The following is a 27,087-nucleotide window of genomic DNA, read 5'->3' on the forward strand; positions in this document are numbered from 1 at the left end:
GTCGCCCACACTAGTATTAGATTTAGGTCAAGAGGGGAATTCAAGTTAGGTTGAGAAGAGAAACGAAGCAAGCAGGTTGTATAAGGCAGCTCGAGTTGAACATAGCCGGTAATTTTGTGTAATGGGTTAATAATCAAGACCGGTAAAAAGTGGAAATCTACTCTCTGTAATATGGCAGATTTATAAAAGAGTAACCACTTGAATAGTTAGAAGATTTGTGTAGTATACCAGAACATGGTACAATTTTAAAACAGTACATAGGGTGTGCCACCAGCTTCGTTTGTCGTCTGTTTGCCCCAACCTCGTTCCAGTCCAGGATTCCAGGCTATAGAAATCGCCTTCCTTCTTTCCCGTTGAGAACTTGTCCAAGTAGCTTTCCCATAGATGTCTAGCAAGTTTCAAAGTTAAGTGTAAAAAAAGTGAATTATGAGGTAACATTCAGTATATTAATTTTAAAGTAAAGACAGACATTTTTTTGCTGAAACAATAATTGCTTTCATTAAAATTTAAAGGGATTTTGTAATAAATAATAAATTTTAAATTTTATGGTTTAACTTAGCTGTCATTTTAATTGTTTTTTTTTTTAATTTAATATTAACATATGACAGCTAGCTTTATTTTTTTCGATATTTATTTGTTTTGTTTGTTTAAAAAAAAGGTTATCCTCTGTGCGGTAACATTTGTATGTTTTTGTAGTATCTCCAACCTCTTTGTAAACGGAGTTTGTAAACGGACACATGTGAGTTTTTTTTTATTCTGTATTTTGCAACTATTTATATAGTTGCAAAACTATTGCAACTATTTATATTTTTTGTACAATAGGGAAGAAGAAATTTTCTTTCTTTTTCCAGCAGGAAGTTTTCTTCGAAGCGGCGTCCAAATTAAAATAGCTAGAGGTAATTTTGTCTGCCATATCTTATTTCATTTTTCCCAGGAGATTTATGTAAGTACCCTTTCATTTTTTTTGTAGCTGCCCCAATCCGACTTTTACTAACCCACGACCCCAGCTCTCCAGCAACCCCCTGAGTGCCGTTCGCATACGTAACGATTGTTTTGCTTGTCCTATCTTCGCCCCCATAGTTTCTGACCCCAATTTTCTACCCCTATAATCTTACCCTATGGTAGGCAAAATATTATCGTTACACGTTATGATCATAAAATAACATAATGTTTTTAGCACACTTGGACACTGGTTTTAAGGTATTGAGTCTGGACAGGCTGGTGTTCGGTGAAAACTAGCACTTTCCAGAAGATGCTATTCTAGACTTAACCGAGTACGACTACTTACGCAAAGTGGATGCAGATCAATTATATTTGCTGCAGATAAAACACGAAAAAATAAAATAATAGGATCGTGTGAGAACTGGTCATGATTAGATATATTTTTTCATTCAACAAACTCTGTTTGTTTAAGTTGCATAAATTTTAAATTATCACTTTTAAATAATGTATTATTCATAATAAAAGACAGAAAACCTACCCAAGACACCTAACCTATAATTAAAAGTTACAAGTATGATGTCGTTCATAATAAAATAATCTGGCAACCAAACACTTTTTGAGCGGGATTGAAAAGCACCTCCATGAATGAAAGCAAATACTGGTAAAGATTGGTTGAAATGTTTGTAATTCTAAAACAAAATTAATTAGTAATAGTTTAAACAAAGTAAAATGTGAAAATCTCAATGGTTGGCTGTATACCATAGTTTATAAAAACTTACATGGAAGTAAGAACTTCTTGTGTATAACGTTATATGTTTTATTAAAAAATAATTTAAAAATTCATCCAAAAGGATTACAAATCTTTAAAATGTTTTTGGTCTAGTCGGACCATCATCATCCAAAAAACCTGAAAGTATATTTTTACTTTAAAATAACAAAAAACAAGATAAATATTTGAAATCCTTTTGGAGTCATTTTTAAATTAGTTTTTTTTAATTTTACCTTATATTTTTTGTCATTTTAAAGTAAAAATATACTTTCTGGTTTTTTCACTGATAGTGGTCCGAATGTCAGTAAGGAGTTGTCTGTCTCCCATCGGACTCGCCCCCAGGTGGTGGATAGGGGAACGCCCTAAGCGGTCGTAGGACCGGTGGGTAGTTGAGAAATGAAAATACCAACCGCGAACCAAAACAGACTAAGGTATGGTAACCCTAACAGAAGAGTCCCTGACCCTCCAGGTTGGGGGTTAAGCTAGAGGCTGACAACCTTTTCCTGTAAGAAACATATGTTACGAAACCTCAGGAAATATTAATTGGACGGAACTCACTCACGATGACGACTCTGCAAACGAAAGATGGAAATGAGATAAGGAACATGAAATACCTAAACCCTGTACCAAACTGGAGCACTCACATCTTTATTAGACATAATTAACACATATAAGTAGATGTTTTAGCACTACAGGAAATGAGGCGGACGAGAACTGGCACTCTGGACAAGAGAACTCATTCCATACATTATAGCTGCAATGAAAGCCAACACATAGATGAGGTGGGATTTATTGTAAACCGAAGAATAAAACGCCTTATTATTGACTTTAAAGCCTACAGTCAAATAATGTGCTATTTCATCATAATCATACTTCATCAAATATCGCAGCTAACAACTGCATTCCAAAAACGCTGATTAAGAGCCGTTCTCAGTATGGCTGGTAACCCCTAAAGTACCTCCTTCGACTTGTTTGGCCTTCCCCACCAATAATTCTACTTGTGCGCTTCATCATAACATATCGTCCACATCACACAAGCCACCTTCTGAACTCCAGCCTTTTAGCAATTCACTACATCTCCACAAGCATTCATCATCACGTTTACCACACCCCCATTACTTCGCAAAAAAGGAGTACCCCTTCCTTGAACAGGCGACAGCCTAAACAAGGTAAAAACGCTGGATCGAATTGACATAAATGCAAGAATAGGACGAGAGCGAGTTTTCATGCCCACGACAGCAAAAGCATAGCCTATACAATAACAGTAGCGATAATGGATTACGACTGATAAAATTAGCAGCAGCACTTAATATGATAATCGTTGGCACCTATTTTGAACACAAAAACATACACAAGGTGACCTGAACCTCTCCCGATGGAAGAACAACGAGTCAGATTGATCACATCTTAATATATTCAAGGCATGGAACTGACGTAATAAACTGCAGATCATTTTCTAGTGATCTCAACATTGAGCGTTAGAATTTCAAACACCAGTAAAACAAATAAAATGACTACAAAAAAATGCAATGTGCAAAAAATGAGAGATGCGACAATTGCAGAACGATACTCGAAAAACATCACCACGCACACTACAAGCCTACATAAAGATGCTTACCCGACGAACTAAAATAACTGTAGAGAATTACCAGACACAAAGAAAAAAGAGGATACAGAAAAGAATTCAAGGCAACTACAAGACTGCAGAAGTCAGAATGGCGATCTATTAACAACAAGGTAAGATGTATTGAATAGATGGGTATGGTAATGGGAATACTTTAACCAGGTAATCAATACAGATGAAGAGGAAGAAAACCTGGAAACACGAAAAAGATAAGATAAGGGGAACAGACGAGAGGAAAGAGGAATAATTCTTAAAGGTAAAGATGCAGTTAAAAAACTAGCCAGAAACAAATCACCCGAAATAGATAACCTCCCAGCTGAACTATATAAAGAAGGTAACCATGATACCATAACGGCATTACAGCAGCGTATAAAAGAAATGTAGACACAGAAATCTTTCCCCAATGATTGTAATATTGAAATACTTTGCACCATACAGAGAACGGATAGTAGAAAAATACCAGGCTGGTTTCAAAGATGGTAAATAGACAATTCATCAGATTGCAACCCTGAAACAACCCTTTTCCTGTTTTGGAGAAAACACGTGAATATGGCATTGATACTCATCACATATTTAGAGACAACAAAGCAGCCTACGACTTTGTGAATAGAAGAGAAATGTTCAAAGCAATGAAAGAGCTAGGATTACCAAATCATTTGGTAAATTTAACAAAACTAACTCTTGAAAAAGTTGAATGTAGAGTACGAATTCAGGGGGAACGGTCTAAACCTTTTAAAACAAATAACGGGCTTCGCCAGGGAGACCCTCTCTCCTATATGCTGTTCAATCTAGCTCTAGAAAAAGTAATACGTATGTCACAAATTACAATCACTGGTTCAATATATAATAAATCAGTGCAAAGTCTCTCCTATGCTCATGATATCAATATTGTTGAGAGAAGGGAAAACGATGTACGTGAGACGTATGTAGCATTAAAAGAATCGGCTACAAAAATGGGTTTAACAATACACACCAACAAAACGAAGTAAATGAAAATAAACACGCAACCACAAATACTACGATCACTTGTTATAGAAAACGGCGTCATCGATGCAGTGAACGAATTTGTATACCTTGGAGCGCTCCTTAACACTGAAAATAATACTAGCGCAAGATAAACCGCAGAATTTGCACGGCCAACAGATGCTATTTTGGGCTTAATCTTCTTAAATCCACAATTATATCGAGAACTACAAAAATAAAACTCTGCAAAACAATATTACGCCCAGTCCTAACATATGGTTTAGAGACCTGGAATCTAACAAAAAATAATGAAAACATGTTAGGATGTTTCGAAAGAAAAGTACTAAGGCAAATTTATAAAGCAGTAAATGACAATGGAATATGAAGAAGACGATACAACTTTGAACTTTATAGAACATACCAGGAATCTGATATCTTAAAACATATTAAGATAGGACGTCTGAGGTGGATAAGGCATGTAATGCGGATGGAACAAAATGGCCCAGCTAGAAAAACGCTATTTAATAGACCTATTGGTCAGAGAAGAAGAGGACGACCCAGAACAAGGTTCCTTGATTACATCGATGAAGACATGAGAAATATGGAAATACGTGCATAGCGGAGAAAGGCGATGGATAGGGACGACTGGAGAGAAACGCTTCAGGAGCCTAGGACCCACACAGGGTTGTAAAGCCAGAATGATGATGATGATGGTCCGACTGGACCGAAAACGTTTTGAAGATTTGTAATTCTTTTGGATAGTTTTTTTTAAATTATTTTTGAATAAAAAATATGCCAATATACATAAGAAGTTCTTATTTCTATGTAAGTTTTTTTATTTAAAACATAGTTTTTATTACAATTCTATCCTTTGGTTCATTATCTCTTTTTCTCGATTTATATTTGCTGGTTTGCTAAATATCTTGTATTATCCACTACAGGTTTCCTTTGTAAGTTTAGGTAATATCAATAACAATATTTTAATAATGACGAATGAATGGTGTCATAACAAATCGTTTTCGACGATATTTTAGTCTTAATATTTACCTGCTTAATATTTAGTTTGACAATATATAGTCTACCACGAATATCATTCCGACGTTAAACTTGCCCAGAACATCTTAATTTATGCTCTGTCACTTGTCATTAATTGGTACCACACGAAGATTTCTGCAAATATACCCATTTTTTCTGGTATCCTCTATTGTTATTGTACTCATTGACTTTATTGTACTTTACCTTTTTTGCTATTCTGTTTTTTTAACTTCCAAACTGACTAAATCATTTCTGACTAAAATATTTTCCTTTCCATACCCCAAGCTTTAACATAATATATGTTTCTTCTAATTTCCCTATTACCAATTTGATTGTGTAGATGTTTGTATGGTTCGGCTTCAGGTTTTGTTACAGTTACTTTCGCTTCCCCTTTGATGACCTTATAATTCTAAAAAAAGATATCAGGCCTACTTTTGTGCCACTCTTAATAGTTTACTATCCTCTATTATATTATTGGACTTCATTTGACTACTATCAGATTAATTTTAAAAATCTTTGTTGAGAATTTTTAAGTATTTTAATTTCTGTATCACTAATATTACTAGCATCCCATATAAAGTACATGCCTCCTAGCAATGGCAACAATACATTGGCGCACAGAGGAGTTCTTCCAGTAGGGATCTTTGCCTGTCTAGAAAAATGTACGCGGGTGTGGAGTAAGATTGCAAGTGTGTTTTATAATTCTTGTTTGACATTCTATTAGCAGTCACTGATGTGTTACTATGATTATTTTACTGTATGTTTCCTAGTTCACAAAATCATTCTGTAATATACGGATAGGTACTTACTTTTGGTGTATATACGTTAAGATATAAGCAATCTTCTGTACCTACAACACTAGGTATAGGAGAAGATACTTGAGCACAAACTTGAGTATTGTCTGTAGTTTCTAATATTCCAGTCCAATTATCAGGATCTTTTGGAAGCTAAAAGAAATAATTTCATGTAAATAAAATCTGCTTTTGCTTGCTCTACAGCTGGTTCCTAAAAAATTTGAACGGCCCTTAGTAAGATTTAATTATTTTGAGCATTATGCTTGATAGGTGTGACATTAATTATATTATATTTATGACAGCCAAATAATAAAATTAACAAACAAACAATAAAAAATTGATTGCATAATGTTAATTCATAAATTGTAATAATTATTAAGGTCTAAATTTTGATATTATTTTAAATTCCTGCATTTTATAAAGACTATATAAATGATAGTTTTTACATAAAATAGGGCTGTTGTTATTATTTTTTATTATTATTAAGAAATAAAACAAACGACTTAACTCAACAATATATCAAAGCAAGAATTATAACCAAATTAAAATATAACTGGGCACTATCAGAGGCAGCAAACATTTTAACATAAGCAGAACCATAGTTTTTTTATTAATAAAAAATGGAGGGAACAGGAAACTATGATATGAAAGGAACTATGATATTGTCTTCTTCAGAGAGTTCGTTCCAAACCTGTTCCAAAAAATTACGCCGATACAACTGTTTTATAATAACCCCCTACACATTCTCGATTGGGTTTAAATCTGGACTGTAGCTGGGCCATGGTAAGGATTCGATGTTATTATTCTGGAGCCACTAGTTTATTATATTTGCAGTGTGAACAGGACAATTATCTTGTTAGAGGATAAAATTATTTTCTGGATACAACTGTTCTACACTGGGAAACATAATGTTTTCATAATTGTATTTTTTAATTATTATTAAGGATAGGATAAGTATAAAAAACGTGGCCACTCGTTTCTTGTCTAGGGACTCATCAAGACATTTTTATTAAGATAAACTAGACTAGGTCACGGGCAGGAGGTATTAAAAAATGGGGTAAAACAGAGGTTTGGATTCTAATTACATAATGTTTGTAAATACATATATATATTTAACCATATATGAGCTAAATATCTATTTTTGCTTCTAAAACAAACTTGATTAATATGTTTTATATTTCTTTCTCTTGTTGTGCTAATAAAGTAGGGATGTTAGTTGGTAGACTTACAAACTTTTTCAGTTCTTGGTACAGCATATCTGTATGTGCAGTATATTTTTGACACTCTAAGAAAATGTAATTTATATGGGCTAAGGTTTTTCTGGACAGTGAGGACAACACGGAGAATCTAAGATAACAAACCTAAACAAATGTGCTGGAAAGCGACCATAATTAAGTTTTAAACGTAATATAATTGATGACTTATATCTATTATAATCCCACGAATTGATGTGAGGAATGTTCGTCGGTAAAACCGGTTGAAGTTTAAAATAAAGGTTCTCTGATGTAGTTGAAAATTTACTGTACTGAGCTTCCCATCTAACCCTAACATCAGCCTTATATATATTAATAAGATCTGACGAGTTGCACATGTTTACTCTCAATTCCGAGTCAAGGGCTTTTTTAGCTGCGAGATCAACTGCTTCATTCCTAGTTATCCCTGAATGACCTCTAACCCAAACTAAGGTAACTCATACACCATACTCCTGCAGTTTATACATACTATTTTTTATAGATAGAAGAATATTGTTGTTATAATGCTTAAAAGGAGGGCTTTCAATGGCGTGCAAAACTGAGAGAGAGTCTGTTACAATTACCACAGATAAAGGTAAATTCATCCCGCACCAATCTAAAGCTTTCCTAATAGCTATAGCTTCTGCACTAAAAATCTATAAATAATGTGGGACTTGATATTGCTCAACATGGTTAATATTAGAAACTAAAAATGCACAGCCTGTTTTAAATCATTTTTTTGATCCATCCGTATAGATGATGATTTTATTCTCTCCTAAATTACAGAGTATAGATTTGAAAATTAATTTTGATAGAAATATATTATCTAGATAGTTTGGAATTATAATGGTTGGTTTAAATATTAAGGCTAGAAAATTAATTTTGTAAACAGGATATTTTTTGACTATGTATTAGTTTTTTATGTCTCTCAGTGTCAATAAAAGCATCAGCAAGCGGGGGAGACGTTTTAATTCTCCAATATTTATTTGTAAGATTCTGGACCACTATATTTGATATTTTTTTGACCATAAATGTAGCAAACGTCCTATACTTTATTAGCTGTTTATTAGCTAAATATTCTCTTCAAAGGCACAAAGGCGGTTCTTGTGCTTAAGCGAGAACTGCACAATTAGGTGACGACATCATAATTCCTAGACTTATTTTAATTGCCCTATATTGAATTCTGTCTAAGATTAATAAGTTTGATTTGCTAGTTGAGACATAAATAGTACATCCATAATCCATTATTGAGCGGATGACTTATAAAAAGTAAGGGATATTTTAACATCTGCACCCCATTTATATTTCGAAACTACAAGCAGAATGTTGAGCCCTTTCTCACATTTTTGCTTTACGTGTTTTATGTGGCTGGTCTATAGGAGTTAATTATCAATATAGATGCCAAGATATTTATATTATTTCACTATGGGTATAGTAAAATCACCTATGGTAATCAAATCAGGTGTTTTAAGTTTGTGCCTAGTAAGACACATAATCGCTGTCTTTTGCTGTGAAAAACTAAAACCCATAGTATGTAACCAATCACGCATGCAGCAAAAAATATACTCTACATCTGTAATACATCGTTTATATAAACTATGGATAGTATAGAAACAAATATCATCCGCGTACTGAATAACTTTTATAGTGTCATCCATCAAACTATGCAGCTCTGCTGTGTATAAATTAAATAAAAGTGGACTCAATATTGATCCTCGAGGCAAACCGTTATATACTGTTCTTGGTCCGCTGAGTATATTTTTGTGGTCACAAATATAAATCTTTCTGTTTAGAAAAAAATTTATTAAGTTATTTGATACCTGTTTGCTGATACCCATTCTACACAATTTTGTTCTTAATATACTTAAATCAACCACATTATATGCACCTTTTAGGTCAACAAATAGGCATAACATGTATTTGTTATCAGATAAGCATATTTGTGCATCTGTATTGAGAGAATTGCTTTCAATAAAATATTCTAGGCAAAACTTAATCATGCGTTCAAAAGTTTTGGTCAGACAAGACATTAACGATATAGGTCGATATGATGATGGTAATTTTGGATCAGACATTTTTGTTAAAAATAACGTTTTGAACAGTACAATTTTAGTTTAAAATGTAAATAGTACAGTAGAGTTAATGATATGGAGAATGGTATTTTTAAAATTTGCTGACTAGTTTATTGCGGTGTATCCAAACACAAAAGGTAATGCGACAAACAATATATGTAAGTAAACAACATAAATTCTAAGAGATTGTAAACTCCTAAATTTTTGCAGTTTACCTTCATTAAAAAGCGACGACGAACAAATAAGGAACAAGAAGATTATGCATTCTAATATAACAACCTACCCTTTAGATATAATATTATCATAAAACTTTTGATAGAGGTAATTTTTATATATAGGTAATCGTAATTTTCAACAGTGTCGAAGTGAACGAGAATTTAACGATCATTTTTAGTAACATTTTGAATTTATGCCGTTATCATGTCTCAATTAGAAGACAATGATTGTGTAGTGACTAACAAAAGGATTTTGTATACGATAATATGACCTGAAATGTAAGAAACACAACGTATATCTGGGCGATTTTAAAAATCTAATCATTTTTGAAATAATTTGGCACATTTATATTTGAATTAATAATAAAGTAAATTGAATAAATATAAGATAGTCTGGGGTCTGATGGACCTGTAGTTTGTCGAGTCTCCTCAAGTCTCGTTCTACCTTAACCTGGCTCGTGGTGTTCAGTTCTCGGAAGAAACATTTATAAACCATTTACTAATAATTCTGTCATGTAATTTTCCAATAGGTACAACGCTGCTTAAAATTATTTAAAAATCTACCGTTAGAGTCTTGCAAGATGTTAGGGCTGTAAATTTTGCTTTAATCCATTAATTCCTTACAAGTTTTTTTATGCAAATGATAGCTGTTGTGTCGTTGCTTCATCTTTTGAATTTCCACACAGAACTCTTTGCCATTGGTCTTTTGCTGGTTTAATTCTATTTGGGATTTCCCTATGTATTTAATTGTATTTTTCTTTGTCTCTGGATTTGTACTGCCATTGTGTCATCCAGTCTTTTTTAAGTGTTTGCTGTCTAAGAAGATTTTCTCATGCTGTAGTGATTATTGTCGACTTCATTTGTTTCGATCAATCATTTATAACTTGAGTGTTCAATTACAAATTAGTCCATTAACTTGTAACCTCACATTATTCTTAATTTTCTGAATGTTTATAGTTTCACCGTGTATAATTGTAAAATCTATTGATAAGTAGCTTAATTATAGTTTGTTTAAAATCCTCAAACTGTAGATTGCCTAATAGGTATTGAGGAAATGGTTGCAATTATTTTCTCGGTTCAAATTATATTTGCTAGCTTTCAAAAGTCAAAGGTTTTTATTCTATACAGAGAGCAAATCACTTATTTGATGAATCGTAGCAATTTAGTGAGATTATAAATATAGCTTCGAGACTAGTTTGGGAGGCAGTCTATTACAAATTTTTACCTTAACAACAACTATAGTGTAATATTTTAGTAGCTGCCAATGAACCTATATTTTACTCCGCGAATTCAACATTTTATTTTATCATCGTCGATCAAGAAAAACTAGATTCAGGGCATTAGAAACAATTCAAAATTTTAATTAAACTCGAACTGTTTATTGGTCCTTCAGCAAAAAAGATCAAAAGGGCGTTAATAAGGATTGGAGCTTCGAAGGAGACCACCCTTAGCGACCTGAATAACTGTTACCCAGTTTCGTACCAGATCGACGATCGCATTCGAATTGTGGAGGAAAGAAAATACAAAAACAAGACCAGAAAGCTCCAGAGAACCTGAGTTTTTTAGTCCTTGAGTCTACTGTTCAAGCTGTTGGGAGGTGAAGAACTAGTTAATTTAGAGCAACTTGGTAATTTATTAAGAGACGTTGTTTAGAGTGCATGGGTCTTTAGGTGCAAAGGAAGTAATATTTTAAAGCATTTTCTGATTTTTAGAGACTTTTTATAGCCTAAACTGTGATCGTAGAGCACAGTAGGGAATAGTCTAATCGAATATCGGCACCTGGGTAAGTCCTTACCAATTTCATATAGTTTTTAAATCACTCATTGGTTGTTATATAATTAATTTGATTTGTTACAATGTGGTCTCGTGGATCACCTGGAGATTTTTAAGTATACAGATTATATTTGGATAGATTAAACCACATATTTATATAACATACAACATATAACAAACATATTTTTCTTGAATGTTCCCACGAATCAGTAAACATAAACAAATTTTATGATAATCTTATTATATTAAAAATTCCACTTCCCGTCTACCTGAACAATTTGATTTTCTCTAGAGATATCAATATAGTAAAAACGATTTACGAACATATCAAAAACTGTAAATATAAATTGTAGCTTAAAACTAACTTATATTTAAGTAAATAGTGTATTATAGCAAAAAAAAAATTAAATATAAAAAAAAAATAACAAATTTAAAAAAATAAAAAAAAATATATATTAAAAAATATATATATAATTAATAAAAAAAAAATCATAAAGAATTAAAAAAAAAAAGGAAGATGTAAACCTCCGAGATGTTGAATCGGGTTATGTCTTAGCGCAGGAAAAAAAAAATTAAAAAAGAAAAAAAAGAATTAAAAAATAAGTTGTAATTTAGTACTAATTGCACGTTAGATTGTACGGATGATTATATGTTTATTCCTCTAATTGTAAAAAATTCCTCTGATTGTAAAAATTGTTTGTCTTAAAATTTGTCTGGCTAATTGGCTCGGCCAAGGCCATCAAACTAAATAAAAAAAAAAAAAGATTAAACCAAGTATTCATAAGTACGAAATTGTCCTCTAGGTAAAACTGCACCAAGCGTTATCCTCTTTCATTTCGTTGTCCTAGACCAAACTTTCCGTTAATACAGAGAGTAGTTTCTAATTCCAAGGCTTCTGATATAAATTGGTAAAATATTTTAATCACGGTATTTTCTTTGTCTGCTCTAGGTATATTTACATATATCGTAAGCTACATCTGTAGTATGATCGTTACGCCGTTTTTAAGTAACTCGTCGTTCGTTCTAGAGTAATATATCTCATAGTCTTGAGAATTATTGTGTCCGTTGTTTGACCACCCTATTTCGTAGACTCCTGTCACGAAGATGTCGAGCCTGTCCATTTCATGTAAAAGGTTTTTAAGCTTCACTGTTTCGACAAACATTTTATCGTTAGATGTGCATATTTTGATTTTCCTAATTTTATTTATTTTATTTAAGTGAGTTTTTATAGGGATTTTGCTTATTGACGATGGGAAAAACTCTGTCATCTTCCTTTACCGAATCTTGGGGCACCAATTCACAATCAGTAACTGTTGTTTCGTCACTACTATTTGGCGTGACGACTATTCTTGGAATATTCTTAGGGATTTTAAAAATATTGGTTTTACGTTGCCTACTGTTCCATGCTGTTTATGGGTTCTTTCAATTTTTGGGAGAATTTCTGATTCCAAGGACAAGAGAGTAGTCTTAATCTATTTTCAGTTCTCCCATCTAAAGGTGTCGATTGAGAAAAGAGGGACTGCTTATAACGACAGTCATTCGGTAAGGTCAATGGTAAATTATGCCCCACATTTATGTAAATAGCCGAACGCACTAATTACCAGACGCAGAATATAGCCTTTTTTTCGTTGATATACGTAGATTTTTAAGTGTAATTAATCAGCTTGTCAAATTAACAATTTTAAATCATTAAATTGTTTAAAAAAAAAACAAACATATCACTGGATAGCTTGCTACATGTCTACCTAATTTAATTTTTAAACTGTGTACTCATTATAGTAGTGCTTCAAATTATAAATTTGTAGATATTAAAAAATTGAATTAAAAAAATACTTTTTTATGGCAAAAATAAATAGCACATTATTTACAGAACGAAGTGTCTTACCTTAAACCTTCCTTGTCCTGTAGGTGGCGCAGCATAGGGTATTCCTTCATAAGCAATAAACTCTTTTCCCGTAAACGATTTTCTTACCTGTCCACGGATTTTGCCGTTAACAATTTCAGTAACAGTATCATCATATGTTTCAGCCTGTGTGTCAAAATAAAAAAGTCATAAACATAAGTTAGTAAAACAATTTAGTAAAACAATCAATATTAAAAGAAATTATTTAAAAAATGAGTGTAAATATAAATTTTTTTGGGATTAAACAAAATAAAACAATTGTTTTGTTACATAAATGTTTGAAGTGATGGGTGAACGACCCATATCGTTCAACTCGATCTGGGTGAAAATGAAAGAAAGGCTTTCTATAATTAATTAGAATAAATCCTACTACTTTGGAATATACAATAATGTCTCGATATAATTTTAATAAATATGGATTTGCTTGTTTAAAACTATAAGGTCTCCAATAAGGTAGCGAAAGCAGCAATAGCAAAAGCTAGGCAAAATAATATACGAGTATATTTATTTAACCAAATTCACCTATTTTGAAAATGTTCCTCAGAGAGCTAAAGCTCTTTGAAGATGGTGCCTTGTAATTAGTTTTTGTTAAATACCTTCAGAACGCGTCTAACTATAAAAACGAAAACTGGTAAAATTATTTATTCTCCAGATGTCCGTTCTGGATAAGCCAATGGTTATTTTAACGCATAACATTTTTGTCTTTACCTTTTAAGCATTTGTGATACTAGATTATTAAATTAAAAAGTATTCTAGTACTAAAAAGTACTCTTACTCTAAGTCGATTGGATACAGATTTTCTACAAAAATCAATTTTAAAATTTTTCGTTTTTCGTGATAAAAGTTTGTAACATTTTTTTTTGTGATTAAAATATTAAATTATTGATAATTCTTTTACCCCCGTGCTGGTACGCTCATGGTAGGTTTAACAGAGGCAAAATTTTTATTGAAACTATCGACTACCTCAAAATATGGAATAACCGACTTATTAAAAACGACGGTTTAGGTAATCCTCGGTTAATTCCTTCCGGCTTTAAGGCCGGGTTTCTTTATGCTAAAGTTGATAAATATCGTCGGGGCACGTAGTAATGTTTTCTTTCTATAATACCCTAATCCAAAGGATTTTAATTTTCTCATGTCCAATTGCTGGTACCGTTATTTACCTCGAACTTTCCGAGTCGTTAGAATGTTTACCTTCTTAGAAATACTACAGGCTGATCTATCATTTTTAAGTGGGAGATATCCCACCTTTCTTTGGTAGTTTGGTAAATTTTTGCAGAAGGGAGACCACTTCTGAGTGGGCACTCGTTAAGAAAAGACCTACTTTTGGTCGGGCGATCTTTGAGTAAAGCCGTTCGCTCATATTATCGTCACTGTGTTACCTTCTCTGTGCATTTTCTTTCTAAGTGTGTATACACTTGTATATTTGAGTTTTTTGATCTAATATCATATTAGACTAAATATTGGTATAGAGTACCTTTAATTTTAATTAACTTCATTGCTTGATATAAGTAAAGTATTATAGTAAAATAAATTAACTTTAGTGAATTAGTGCAGCAGTCATCAGGAATTACTGTAAGTTACCATAATCTTAGTATCTCCACTTATCTGGGCAAATAATATGGTATGGTATCATATTTTTTCAATCATCTGGGCGAATCTAAGTTCATCCATGTCTTCACCTGTAGTTGAGAGTAACTACTGAGTTTTGCATTCAATTTAAAGAATATTCAATATTTCCTTACGAACTTTCCATCAGCTACTAAGAAATTTCAATAAATAATAATTACAAACATTTAGTTCTCAATCATTAAATAACAGTGCGAGATAGATAATCAACTTAACCAAGTGCGGTTTGGTTAAATTTTTATTTCGGTAACTTTTTGTATTCTTGTAAATTTAGCTTCGATTAATTTTTGTTATTTGCTCTAATTGTTATACATTTTTACCCAGTGTCTCGAGATATGCCCATTAAACATCAAAGAGAGACCTTCTTTAATCAACTTTGGTTGAATTCTTTTCTTACTCACTATCAGGCTCTCTTCGCTGATATTTGAACCTGTGCATTATTATATTGTTGTATTTGTAAAGGTACTTATGATTCATATTACTGCTTATTTTTATGTGTACATCACCATTTCATAATTGATGGTGTATTTTTATTACCTGTATGTACATTCAGCTACCGACATCATTGTGTTGTTGAATATATTGTTTTTGTTTTATGTATGTATTTTATTTGTCAACTCCTAACAAATTTCCTGATATAATCATAACTCTGAATATTTGCTTTTTAGCTTGAAATATTACTATACCTTCGAGCAGTAGAAAGATCAGGCCGATTAAGTTCTGTAGGTAAGTAGGTGGACGAAGTCCACCTAATATGTTTATTATTTGTTTATATAGTGTGTTGACCAAATTCATTTAATAATTAACTGTTGATATCTTTCCTTGGATTTGGTCTCAGAACCAAAATATCTTTCCTTATCTCTTTTCTTTTCTAAGGTTTCTTAATTTCCTCCTTAAACCCCAAAAAAAATTAAGTGGCGCCCTGTTTCTATCTTATCGTATCTTTGGTAATTTTACCCATCTATCTTTTTGTTTATTTCTGTATCTTTTCTAATATCTCTTATCCTATCTTTACTTATTTCGTCCGTTGGACCCATTCCCGGTTCCAAAAGCTAGTTTCGAACCCACGACTCGCTCTCCACAAACCATCTGGCTGCCGTCCACAGTGTCTCCATTGGTGACCTTTCTAGCACCGTCCAAAATAGGTTTTCGAGGTTACAAGTTAAATTAATATTTTTTGCACTAGACCGTAGACCTATCAACAGAAGTATAACCCAAGTTTTTCATTGTCAAATTGTGGCCAGATCGTGAAGTTTACCTCTTAGTTTTTTACTTTGTGGTTTTTAAATATAACAATTTCATTTTAACAAAAATGGTTTTTATTAACGAGGATTACGCTGATATGTTTTAGTTTATGGCGAAATGAAGTGTAACGCTAAAGCAGCACAACGTAGATACCCTAAAAAATTTTCCAATTGTGATTTAACTCGTTAAACATTTAGCTTCTTATCAACGATTAAGAGAAACAGGTTCAATGTTCCTTATTTCAAATTCAAATCATTCAATTCAAAATCTTACGTAGGAAATATCCTAGACAACGAAAATTTATATTTTTTTTATTTTACAAAGCACTGATGCTGTACAAGCACTGCTACAATGAGATTTTCCTGCCCGTGAAGAATTCGCTAGATGGTTACAAAATCAGAAAAATCAAAATGCAAATTTTTTCAGATACATTTTGTTTTGCGACAAAGCTACATTCACAAAAAATGGAATTTTTAATGTGCATAATGCACAATATTATTCGTACATTGGTGACAATCCCCACGTTGTTCAAGCATTTAAGCATCAGCATAGTTTTAGCGAGTTAAGATAATCGTAGTTACCGATTATCTTCTTGGGCCAGTGAAATTGCCTGCTCGTTTGAATGCTGCTAATTACTTAAATTTCCTGCAAAATGTTTTAGCTAATTCGGTAGATGTGCCTTTAAATATTCGGCAAAACTAAATGAATCTGCGATACTTTCTCCATAATAACTACCAATACCACTGGATTTGAACAGACTGTCCAGTTGCTTGGCCAGCAAGGTCGTTGTATTTAAATTCTTGCGATTATTGTATTTATTTCGTTTCGATACAAAATCGTGCACAACTCTGGCTAAGGATACAAGATGCTTCAAAGAATTTAGAAATAACTTTGAAATTTTTGCAAGAACCGTGCGTTCTATAATCAAAAGGTCAAATTAATGCATAAAGACTAATGGTTATCAACATCGAGCATATTTTGTAAGTATCTACTTTTGATACTTGTTCTGTGTTAGTTTGGTTTGGGCACCTATTAATTTAACTTTCATGACGAAAAACAAAAAAATTTCAAATCGATTTTTGTAGAAAACGGTGTATCCTACCGACTTAAATTAAGAGTACCTTTTAGTACTTCTTCTTCTTATTGCGCCGTCTCCTTTCGAAGGTTGGCGATCCAAATGACAATTGTAGTTTTGGAAACTGCTGATCTCCTTAGGTCTTTCAGCCACGAGTTCTGGCGTCTTCCTACTGATCTTTTGCCCTGTACTTTTCCTTCCAATATAACTTGAAGTAATTCACATCTTTCGCCTCTCAACAGATGACCCAAGTATTGCATTTTCCTCTCTTTGATTATTCTTAGTAATTCTTTTTGTTTACACATGCGACGAAGTACCTCAACATTAGTAACTCTTTGTACCCATGGAATCCTCAGCATTCGTCTGTCGTCTGTATATAAACATCTCAAAGGCATCTATTTTTTTTTGTATTTCAGAGTCCATTGTCCAACTTTCACAGCCATACAGTAAGACAGAAAAAACGTAACATCTGATCATTCGTATTCTAAGCTGTAGACTAAGGTCTGATCTTGTGAAAAATGTTTTCATGCTCATGAATGTTTTCCTTGCTTGTTCGATTCTTGATAGGATTAATTTTTTTGGATTACACTGACTATTGATATTTGTTCCCAAATATTTTATGGGATTTACCTGTTCTATTATTTGACCCTTGGCATACACCTGTACGTTTATTAGTGTCTTTGAAAATACTAAAGTTTTAGTTTTGGAAACGTTTAGATGTAAACCGAACATTTCGCTGTGGTGAACAACTACCGCATTTATTATATTTTGTAGTTCTTGTGCGTTGCTTGCTATTAAGACGGTATCATCAGCATATATGATGTTGTCTATGCTGATTCCGTTAGTCTTAATTCCGCCTTGGACCTCGTCTAATGCTTCTCTGAATATAGACTCCGAATACAAATTAAAGAGTAGCGGTGATAAGACGCAACCCTGTCACACTTCTAGTCGGATTTGTATGTCTTCGAATATTGTGTGCTCTATTTCAATTGTTGCCGTATGGTGCCAGTATAGTTCTGAGATAGATAGATAGATAACTTCGATCATCTTTTGATGGTTAACGCAGTCAAATGCTTTTCGATGGTCAATACAACATGCATATACATCTACATTCATGTCTCTGCATCGTTGCGTTAACACATTTAAAGCAAAAAGAGCCTCTCGTGTTCCCAATCCGTTCCGAAATCCGAATTGAGTGTCACTCATCTGGAACTCGCACTTCTTGTAAATTCGTGTATGGATAATTCCGAGAAAAGTTTTAAGGACATGAGACATCAAGCTTAATATTCGATAATCATCGCATTGTGAGGAATTCGATTTTTTTGGTAATGCTACGAATGTTGATTTTAGCCAGTTTGTTGGTATTTTACCTATGTCATATATACAGTGTGGCGCACCGAAAACGAAACAGAGGCATTTACTGGCAGATGATTCCTTTTTTGAAAAAACGCTCGGACCCGTCGATTTTGTTTTCGAGGGAAACACAAAATTGGCATAAAATCACTTTAACATTTGCAGCCCCTTAAGCGGGGGTGGCATCATCCCTAAAATCTTAAATGAAAAGGGGGGTCGAATGATCCATTATTTGAAAGGTCTTTCAACTCCCTTTATAATGATGTAAAATTCATGTATTCAATTCAGTAGTTTTGGAGATTTATTGATTTAAAGTTTAAAGTAGACTTTAATAGGTACATCAAATTAGTTTGTACTTCTTTCAGAAGAAATTTGAGTAAAAGCATTTTCTTGATAAGTAAATGCTTTTATTTACTACGCCCATGGTTTATTAATAATAAAAATAGCAATTGAAGTGTCCTTTGTGACAAAAAAAGTTGTTTCTTGAAGAAAGATAAGTAGAGAATTCCACGTACTTATTTTAAATAGGAAATAGTACATTAGTTTGCGATTGATTTGACCAATCTTTGTTGTTAAAATATCATTTATTGCTTTATACATAAATTAACCATGGTATATTCCACGGCAAAAAGGGTTGAAATTATTGAAATATTTTTCGGAAATAATCAGTGCGCTAATAGAACAGCACAAATTTTTAATGAGCGACATGAGAACAATAATGTGCACCGAAAATATGTTCTAGAACTTGTAGCTAAATTTCGGGAAACTGGATCAGTCGCCAATAAAAAACGTAATATTGAAAATCCTATAAGGAACGAAGCAACAGAAGTGGGGGTTTTAGGGCAAGTTATTGTAGATCCTACATTAAGTACCCGCAAATTGCAAACTTCGTGTGGTGTTAGTCGACGTACTATCCAACGGATTCTAAAGGCCCATAATTTTTATCCGTATAAAATTCACCTTGTACAAGAACTTAATGAAGGCGATTTTGATAAGCGATTAGAATTTTGTAAAGTTATGAGTGAACGAATAACAAACGATGAACAATTTTTATTTAACATTTGCTTTTCCGACGAATGTTCCTTTTTTTTAAATGGCGAAGTAAATCGTCATAATTGTCGATATTGGTCGGACTCTAATCCCAGAATTTACCATGAGGTACACACACAGCAGCCACAAAAATTAAATGTTTGGGCTGCCATTTTTGGCGATCATTTGGTTGGTCCTTTTTTCTTACCTGGAAATTTGACTGGTGAAATGTATTTGGAATTACTGCAAAATGCCATAGATCCTGCGCTAACAGATATAATTAAAAAATCAGAATGATGGTCGATACGTTGAGAATATGTTGATGTTAAAACAGGATGGTGCCCCACCACATTACGCATTAAGAGTTCGGCATTATTTAGATCAGACCTTTCCAGGTCAATGGATTGGTAGAAGAGGTGCCGTTGAATGGCCCCCAAGATCGCCAGATTTATCACCTTTGGATTTCTTTTTGTGGGGTAACTTAAAAAGCAAAATCTATGCTACTCAGCCAACATCCTTAGAAGATTTACGACAAAGAATTGTAAATGAGCGCCATCAAATTACTCCTCAAATATTGCAAAATGTCCGGCAACGTTTTCAGCAAAATCTTTATTATTGCATGGAAAGTAATGGTGGTCATTTTCAACATTTACTCGGCTGACAGGTCAGTTCATTCTTTATTTTTTAACAACTTTGCTGCTATGTATTGATCTCCTCTTACGATGATGTATTTAAACTTTAAATCAATAAATCTCCAAAACTACTGAATTGAAGTACCTGAATTTTACATCATTGTAAAGGGAGTTGAAAGACCTTTTAAATGATGGATCATTCGACCCCCCTTTCCATTTAAGATTTTAGGGATGGTGCCACCCCCGCTTAGGGGGCTGCAAATGTTAATGTGATTTTATGCCAATTTTGTTTCCCCCTCGATAACAAAATCGACGGGTCCAAGCGTTTTTTTTAAAAAGGAATCATCTGCCAGTAAATGCATCTGTTTCGTTTTCGGTGCGCCACCCTGTATTATTGAATAGTGCTGTTATTAAATCTAGGCTTTTACTTTCGTTATCTGCAATTAGTTTAAGTATTTCGACATTAATATTGTCTGGACCGATGGTTTTTCCATCCTTCTGAGATTTTACTGCGTGAATCACTTCTTCTTTGGTTATTTCTGGGCCTTTTTCATTTATTCGAGTACTTAGTACTAGAATACCAAAAAATTTAATAATCTAAAATAACGAATTCTTAAAAGACAAATAGTTTTGAGTTAAAATAAACGTTGACCTACCCAAAACGGACACCTATGACCGGTACTAGAAAATGGCAATTAAAGGAATATCATAAACTCTCTCACTTTAACTCGCATTGACCTTTTTTGTTGTTTGAAACGTTCTAAACGTTTGGCATTCCTTTCCTCAGGTAGCTTAGCTTCCTCCATTAATGTGTTAGTTGTTGCTCCGGAAACTTCAGAACTTCTAACATTATTGCCGCAAATTGGTCACTGGTTTCTGTAGTGACTTTTTCCAAGTTGACATTCTCCTATCTTACTTTAACAATAAGATTTAACAAAAAACTGGAACACAGGAGACAACCTCCTGAAGAACAAGTTTTAAAACTTGTAGGACAAAACTTGGTGGTAGTATTTGGAATAATCATTTGAAGGTAGAGGTACCACTACAAATAAGATAATAACGTTGAGTGATACAACTATTGTAAAAAATTATGGCTTAAAGTACCTAGGATAGGTAATACAGGGTAATGGGGATGTAGGCAGAGATGCATGTAGCAGATTTAGAGCGGGATAAATAAAGAGGAAGAAAGTGTGTGATGTGTTATGTGGCAGAAAGATTCCAATGAAATTAAAATGAAAATTCGACAACACTACCATACTACTAGCTGTATTCTACGGAAGTAAATGTTAAGTAGGTGAAAAGAAAGACAACAAATGCATATGGTCAAAGTGGGAATGTTTAGGTGGATCAATGGAGTGACAAAAAAGGATACAATTAATAAAAAGTAAATAAGAGAATTTAAGACAACATACTAGATAAAAACAGGTGCGACAGGGATGTATATTGTCCCCATTATTGTTCAATACATATTCACAGCACATTATGAACCTAGCGCTAACGGACATAGACGAGGGAATACTTATAAACGGAGAACGATTGAACAACATAAGATAAGCTGATGATACTGTCATTTTTGCAGACAGTCTTAATGGTCTGCAGACACTTGTCTCCAGGGTGGCAGAAGTAAGTAGCAGGTTTGGGCTTGATTTTAACATCAAAACAACCAAATACATGGTTATAAGCAAAAATAGGATACCACCTGGTCAATTACTAGTTAACCAACAACCTATAACACAAATCATCAACTTTTATTATCTGGCTGCAAACTTAAATGAACAGTGGGACCAATCGACGGAAATTAAGGTAACGATCGAGAAGGCAAGATCAGCTTTCGTCAAAATGAAAAAATCTTTAACAGCCACGATATAAAATTGGAAATAAAAAATCGTTTACTAAAATGCTACGTATTCTCCGTTCTTTTATATGGCGTGGAGTCATGGACCTTAACTGAAGCATCACTGAAGAGACTCGAAGCATTTGAGATGTGGTGCTATAGACGCATGTTGAGGATTTCTTGGATAGACAGAGTTACCAACGAAGAAGTACTACACAGAATGGGTAAAGAGCGCGAACTAGTCATAACCATAAAACGTCGCAAACTAGAATACCTGGGCCATATAATGCGCAATGAACAACGATATGACCTACTTCGGACCATACTTCAAGGTAAAGTGTATGGGAAAAGAGGTCCAGGACGAAGAAGAATATCCTGGCTGCATAACCTGTGAAAATGGTTTAACTTAACCACTACCGGACTTTTCAGAGCAGCAGTCAACAAAGTCAGAATAGCCATGTTAGTGTCCAACATCCGTAACGGATAGGCACCATAAGAAGAAGAAAATTAGAGAAAGATGGTTCGGGGATTGCCAAGGTCGAGACGCTAATCACTATAGATTTTTTACTGATCTATTTTGACGATGTCCATTTTAGTAATATTCCTTTTAAATTATAATATTTTTATTACGATAGTAACATTAGTAATGTCTTCTATTTTTTGTTAGGCTTTGATTAAATTATTTACTATGTACTTTTTCTAATAAATCTAGGTTATACTGTTGAGTATTATAACTTTGGCAGCAATATCTAATTTTTTATTTTACCATTTTATTAACAATTTGATCTAATTTGCTGACATTTTTTGTTGAAACTCATTTAAATTGATCTGTATCTCTATCAATCGTAACAATGAATGAGTTGTTTAAATATAGAAAGATTATACGAAAAGAATAATATAATAAGTAAATATTATACTTACCCCATAAATTCCCATTCCAAAGCAACAAAACCAAATAATTAACCGGTACATGTTATATTCGTTCAAAAGATTTTTTAATGTACTAACCATTTACACATTTGCGGTCCAATTTGTCGAGAGTGATACAAATATGCTGATGTGATTATTTTAAGTTTTTGGCATTTACGTAAAATCATCATTTATATCATCTTATTATCATACTGATAAGTAAATATGCTTTTAATTTTATGGGAAAGATTAAATGTTGGTAAAAAGATTTTTAATTTTGTGACCCCATGAACTGGTAGCAAGATTCAAATTAAAACATGAGTGAACGACCTATTTTATTTTTATTTTAGTCAGTATTATGCAAATACCTCTTGATCTTGCTATTTATGATATTTCTAGTGTTACTTGCAAATCTTTCTTATAATCACATTTCGAGAGAGTCGTTATTCTTTCGTAAATATCATTTATTTATCATTGGCCTTAAAGTGAATATTTCGAAAGGGACAAGGGAAAATATGAGTGTTCTGAAAAGCGTTATTATTGTGGTTTAAAATATTTAAAGGTGGCTCCGGGCCCCTGAACTTTTAGCTTGGCCCTATGCAATTAAAATTAGTCGTGTAGTAAGAATTTTAGCCAATAATACAGTCCATCTAATTTACAAACCGTTGCACGTCATTATCTACGTCAGAGATCGAAGTTGACATAGTTGCCAAAGTATAAAAAATCCTGAATCCATTTTAAATCAAATAGATTACATAATTATTATTATACTCTTTACAACGACTATTTAACGTCTTACGTGACATTTTTAAAATAAAACACACTAATTTTGTTTTAAAAAGAACAGATTTTATTAAATAGGTAAAAATATTAAACAAGAGGTATTCACTTTAAAATTGAAAATAATAAAGTACAAAAAGTATCAACACCGCAACTGTCAAATAAGTGTTACCAATTTATGCCAAAATATCACCTTCGTTCGTATACAGTTACAGTGTACTCCGAACAAATATTCTTCATAAAAACGCTTTATAATGCATTTATACAAATTAAATGAAACATATTGTTGTCTATTTCTTTAAGTTAACATTAAAAGAAATCTTTAAATAGTAGTTATACGCGTATATAATAAAATATGTCTAGTGGCTGTAATGCCAGTGTACTCGGCAAAGTGATTCTAAAAAAGAACACACCTACCGCCTAAATATTTCGTGTTGGTATCATGTGACGTCACGGGCTATCACGTCGATGACGTGCAACGGTTTGTAAATTAGATGGACTGTATAAAAGATTTAAAAAAAAAGAAATTATTAATTCATCGCTCATCAGTTATAATTAAGCACAGGAATAAACATTATTAAAATTTAGTTAATGAAATGAAAATCTGTTATTAAGCTCATGGATTATATATTAATTGTAATATAATAAATAGTATTCTCTCTTAGTATAGAATTATCTTTTTCGTTTAGTTTACGCGATTTAAACTAAATTATTTTCATCGGTTCCACAGTTTATTGCCATCTCCTTTAATATTAACAGTGAAATTTTCGTGTTGAAAAAACTGAAGCTCACAAAGAGCATGAAGCGAAGTTTATTGAACGCCTTGGGGATCTTTTCGATACAGCCCATGTAAATGGATATAACTACGATCGCAGAAGACAAAGACTTTTTAATCTCGTAAAGGCAAAAAAGCCGTCCAGGATGCATTGCAGGTTTAGAGCGGCTGAAATGCAACGAACACATCGAACTGAAAAATATGTTGAAAATAATAACCTTCATCGAAAGCGACTACAATACGACATGGATATTATAGCATCCCAAGTTCAGAAGTTATCTACTTTATTATCGTCAAGTGAAACTGAAATGAATATAAACAACAATAAGACTGCTAACGTAGGTGCGGCTTCGACTCTTGAAGATGAAACCTTACCGAAACGAGCACAAATCAACATTATGACTTCTGAACTTTGGTCTGCCTTTGTAGAATCCAGGTGTCGTCCAGGAAAGCTGCATTCATCATTAGTGAGGTAGCATCCAGTCTTGATCAAGATTTAAACTCGTTAGTCATCAATCATATACATATGGTGAGTGAAAACGTAACCATTTCGAGAGGGGTTAGACAGGGCTGTACTCTTTCGCCACCGCTTTTCAACCTGTACACAATGGCGTACCAATAAGTAATTTTCGATATACAGATGATACTTTTATACTGGCCGATAACACCGAAGATTTACAGATGATGCTAAATAGAGTAAATACAACTGGCAACCAATTTGGACTGAAGATCAATAGAAAGAAAACTAAATTTATGGTGCTCAGTAAAAAGAACATTTAACATATCGCCCTGAATATTGAAGCCGAACGTATTGAAAGAGTACAGCGATTTAAATATCTGGGATATACAGTAAATGATAAGTGGGGCCCAGACGTAGAGATTAAGATCCGAATTGAAATAGCAGGATTCAAATTCATCACAATGAGAAAGCTCTTAAGCAACCGCCACCTAAGCGTTAACCTCCAATGGTACGTCTCCAATGGTATTCCTCTAGAAATGTGGCTGTGACGACGCATACTGAGAATACCTTGGACAGACACAGTGACCAACACAGAGGTATTAAGACGAATGGGTAAAGAGGTGGAATTGTTAACAATGTTAAAAGGAAAAAAGCGTCATACCTGGGCCATGTGTTCCGTAATGATAAGTACAGTCTGCTACAGCTTATCGTGGAAGGCAAGATTGAAGGTAGAAGAGGTTTGGGCAGAAAGAAGAAATCCTGGCTGAGAAACTTGAAAGAATGGTTTCAAATACCAGAAGCTGCGAACATAATACATGCGGCACAAAACAGAGAAACCTATGGTTTGATGGTCGCCAACTTCGGTAGAAGACGGCACATTGCCAAGATTGCAACAAAATAAAAAAAACTTTTTAATTTAAAGCCCTATTATTGTTTACTGAGACGGTAAGCTAATGGACGCCTTAACTTCCAAGAACATGTGAATCGACTTGTTCTTATATCAAATGTTAAATAATGAATGTTATGGATACGAAAATAGTTGGACCGGTGTTTGATGAGGTAATTAGTAAATTATCTGGCCTCCATATAAGTCTTCTCAAAAAATTCCAAGACAGCTGGGCAACCATAGACAAAAGTAATTTTGAACCGGCTTCCACAGATTCTGCTGTTATCATGATCTGACTACAAATAATTCTTAGAGTTTTTTCTAGGTCGAGTTTCAAATGAAGGGATTCGTTTCTATTATCCTAAAGCTATGCATAATTCGAGATGTCATATATGCGACAGTAAATGTTTGTTTCGTAACCGATTTAAGGTGACAGCTACCTGCTGCGGGACTGAAAGGAATTTGTAGTTAGTTTAACTGTTTTCGCAGCCATCGTATAATTAAAGACCTAAAACGAGCTACTAAGGCGCCATTTAATAATTTTCGGCTTATGAAACAGATACTTAACTATCCGCACCCAAGAATTGCCACTGTAACGAGACAAAAACTTTAGAAACACTTATGGTACATCTCTGAATACTTCATCCTAGATTGTTTTTGATTTCAAGATACTTCCAGAATCAAAAAGCTTAATCATTGCAGCTATGAAAATAGAAGCTCCTGAACACCCACCAAAACTTGCCACTGATATGAACTCTGCATTTTTGAAGAGCAGAGGTCTGGAGCATTACTGTAAACTCCAAAAAATTCTTCAACATGCTTTTACTTCCTAATAACTTTTTAAAAAGGAGATCCGTTTCAGTGGAAAGATGTAAGTTTCAAGGCATCCGAAAAGATGGTGAAGAATTTAGTGACGACTAATGATAAAGCAGAATGAGGAGTTGCACTAATTTTAGTCCTCAACAAAACACTCAATAATAACGAATAACACCTCTTGCAAGTAGTTGCAGAGCATCGAAAAATACTTCCGTTCTCTACAAAAACCGAAATCCTAAAAACAAAACAACATAAGAAGTAAGAACTACAATAAACTGTTAATTGTTGTTAAAGATCATCGAAATTTTGACGTGAAATATTATGTAATTTCTTTATTTTGTA

The 27,087-nt window shown here is 33.3% G+C and overlaps 1 protein-coding gene across 1 annotated transcript in view; it reads right to left on the reverse strand.

The window, feature by feature from the left end:
- Positions 1–23,192, reverse strand: part of LOC140438227 (venom carboxylesterase-6-like) — a 73,308-nt gene extending 50,116 nt beyond the window's left edge. The window contains exons 1-4 of the mRNA XM_072527929.1: positions 23,041–23,192; positions 13,305–13,448; positions 6,143–6,280; positions 1,481–1,631 (exon numbers count right to left, since the gene is read on the reverse strand). Of these exons, the coding sequence (XP_072384030.1) occupies positions 1,481–1,631; positions 6,143–6,280; positions 13,305–13,448; positions 23,041–23,130 (523 nt within the window). The 5' untranslated portion in view covers positions 23,131–23,192. The remainder of the gene's footprint in view (positions 1–1,480; positions 1,632–6,142; positions 6,281–13,304; positions 13,449–23,040) is intronic.
- Between the last annotated feature and the right edge of the window lie 3,895 nt (positions 23,193–27,087).

Source organism: Diabrotica undecimpunctata, chromosome 4, assembly GCF_040954645.1.
Source record: "Diabrotica undecimpunctata isolate CICGRU chromosome 4, icDiaUnde3, whole genome shotgun sequence".
NCBI classification, from domain to species: domain Eukaryota; kingdom Metazoa; phylum Arthropoda; class Insecta; order Coleoptera; family Chrysomelidae; genus Diabrotica; species Diabrotica undecimpunctata.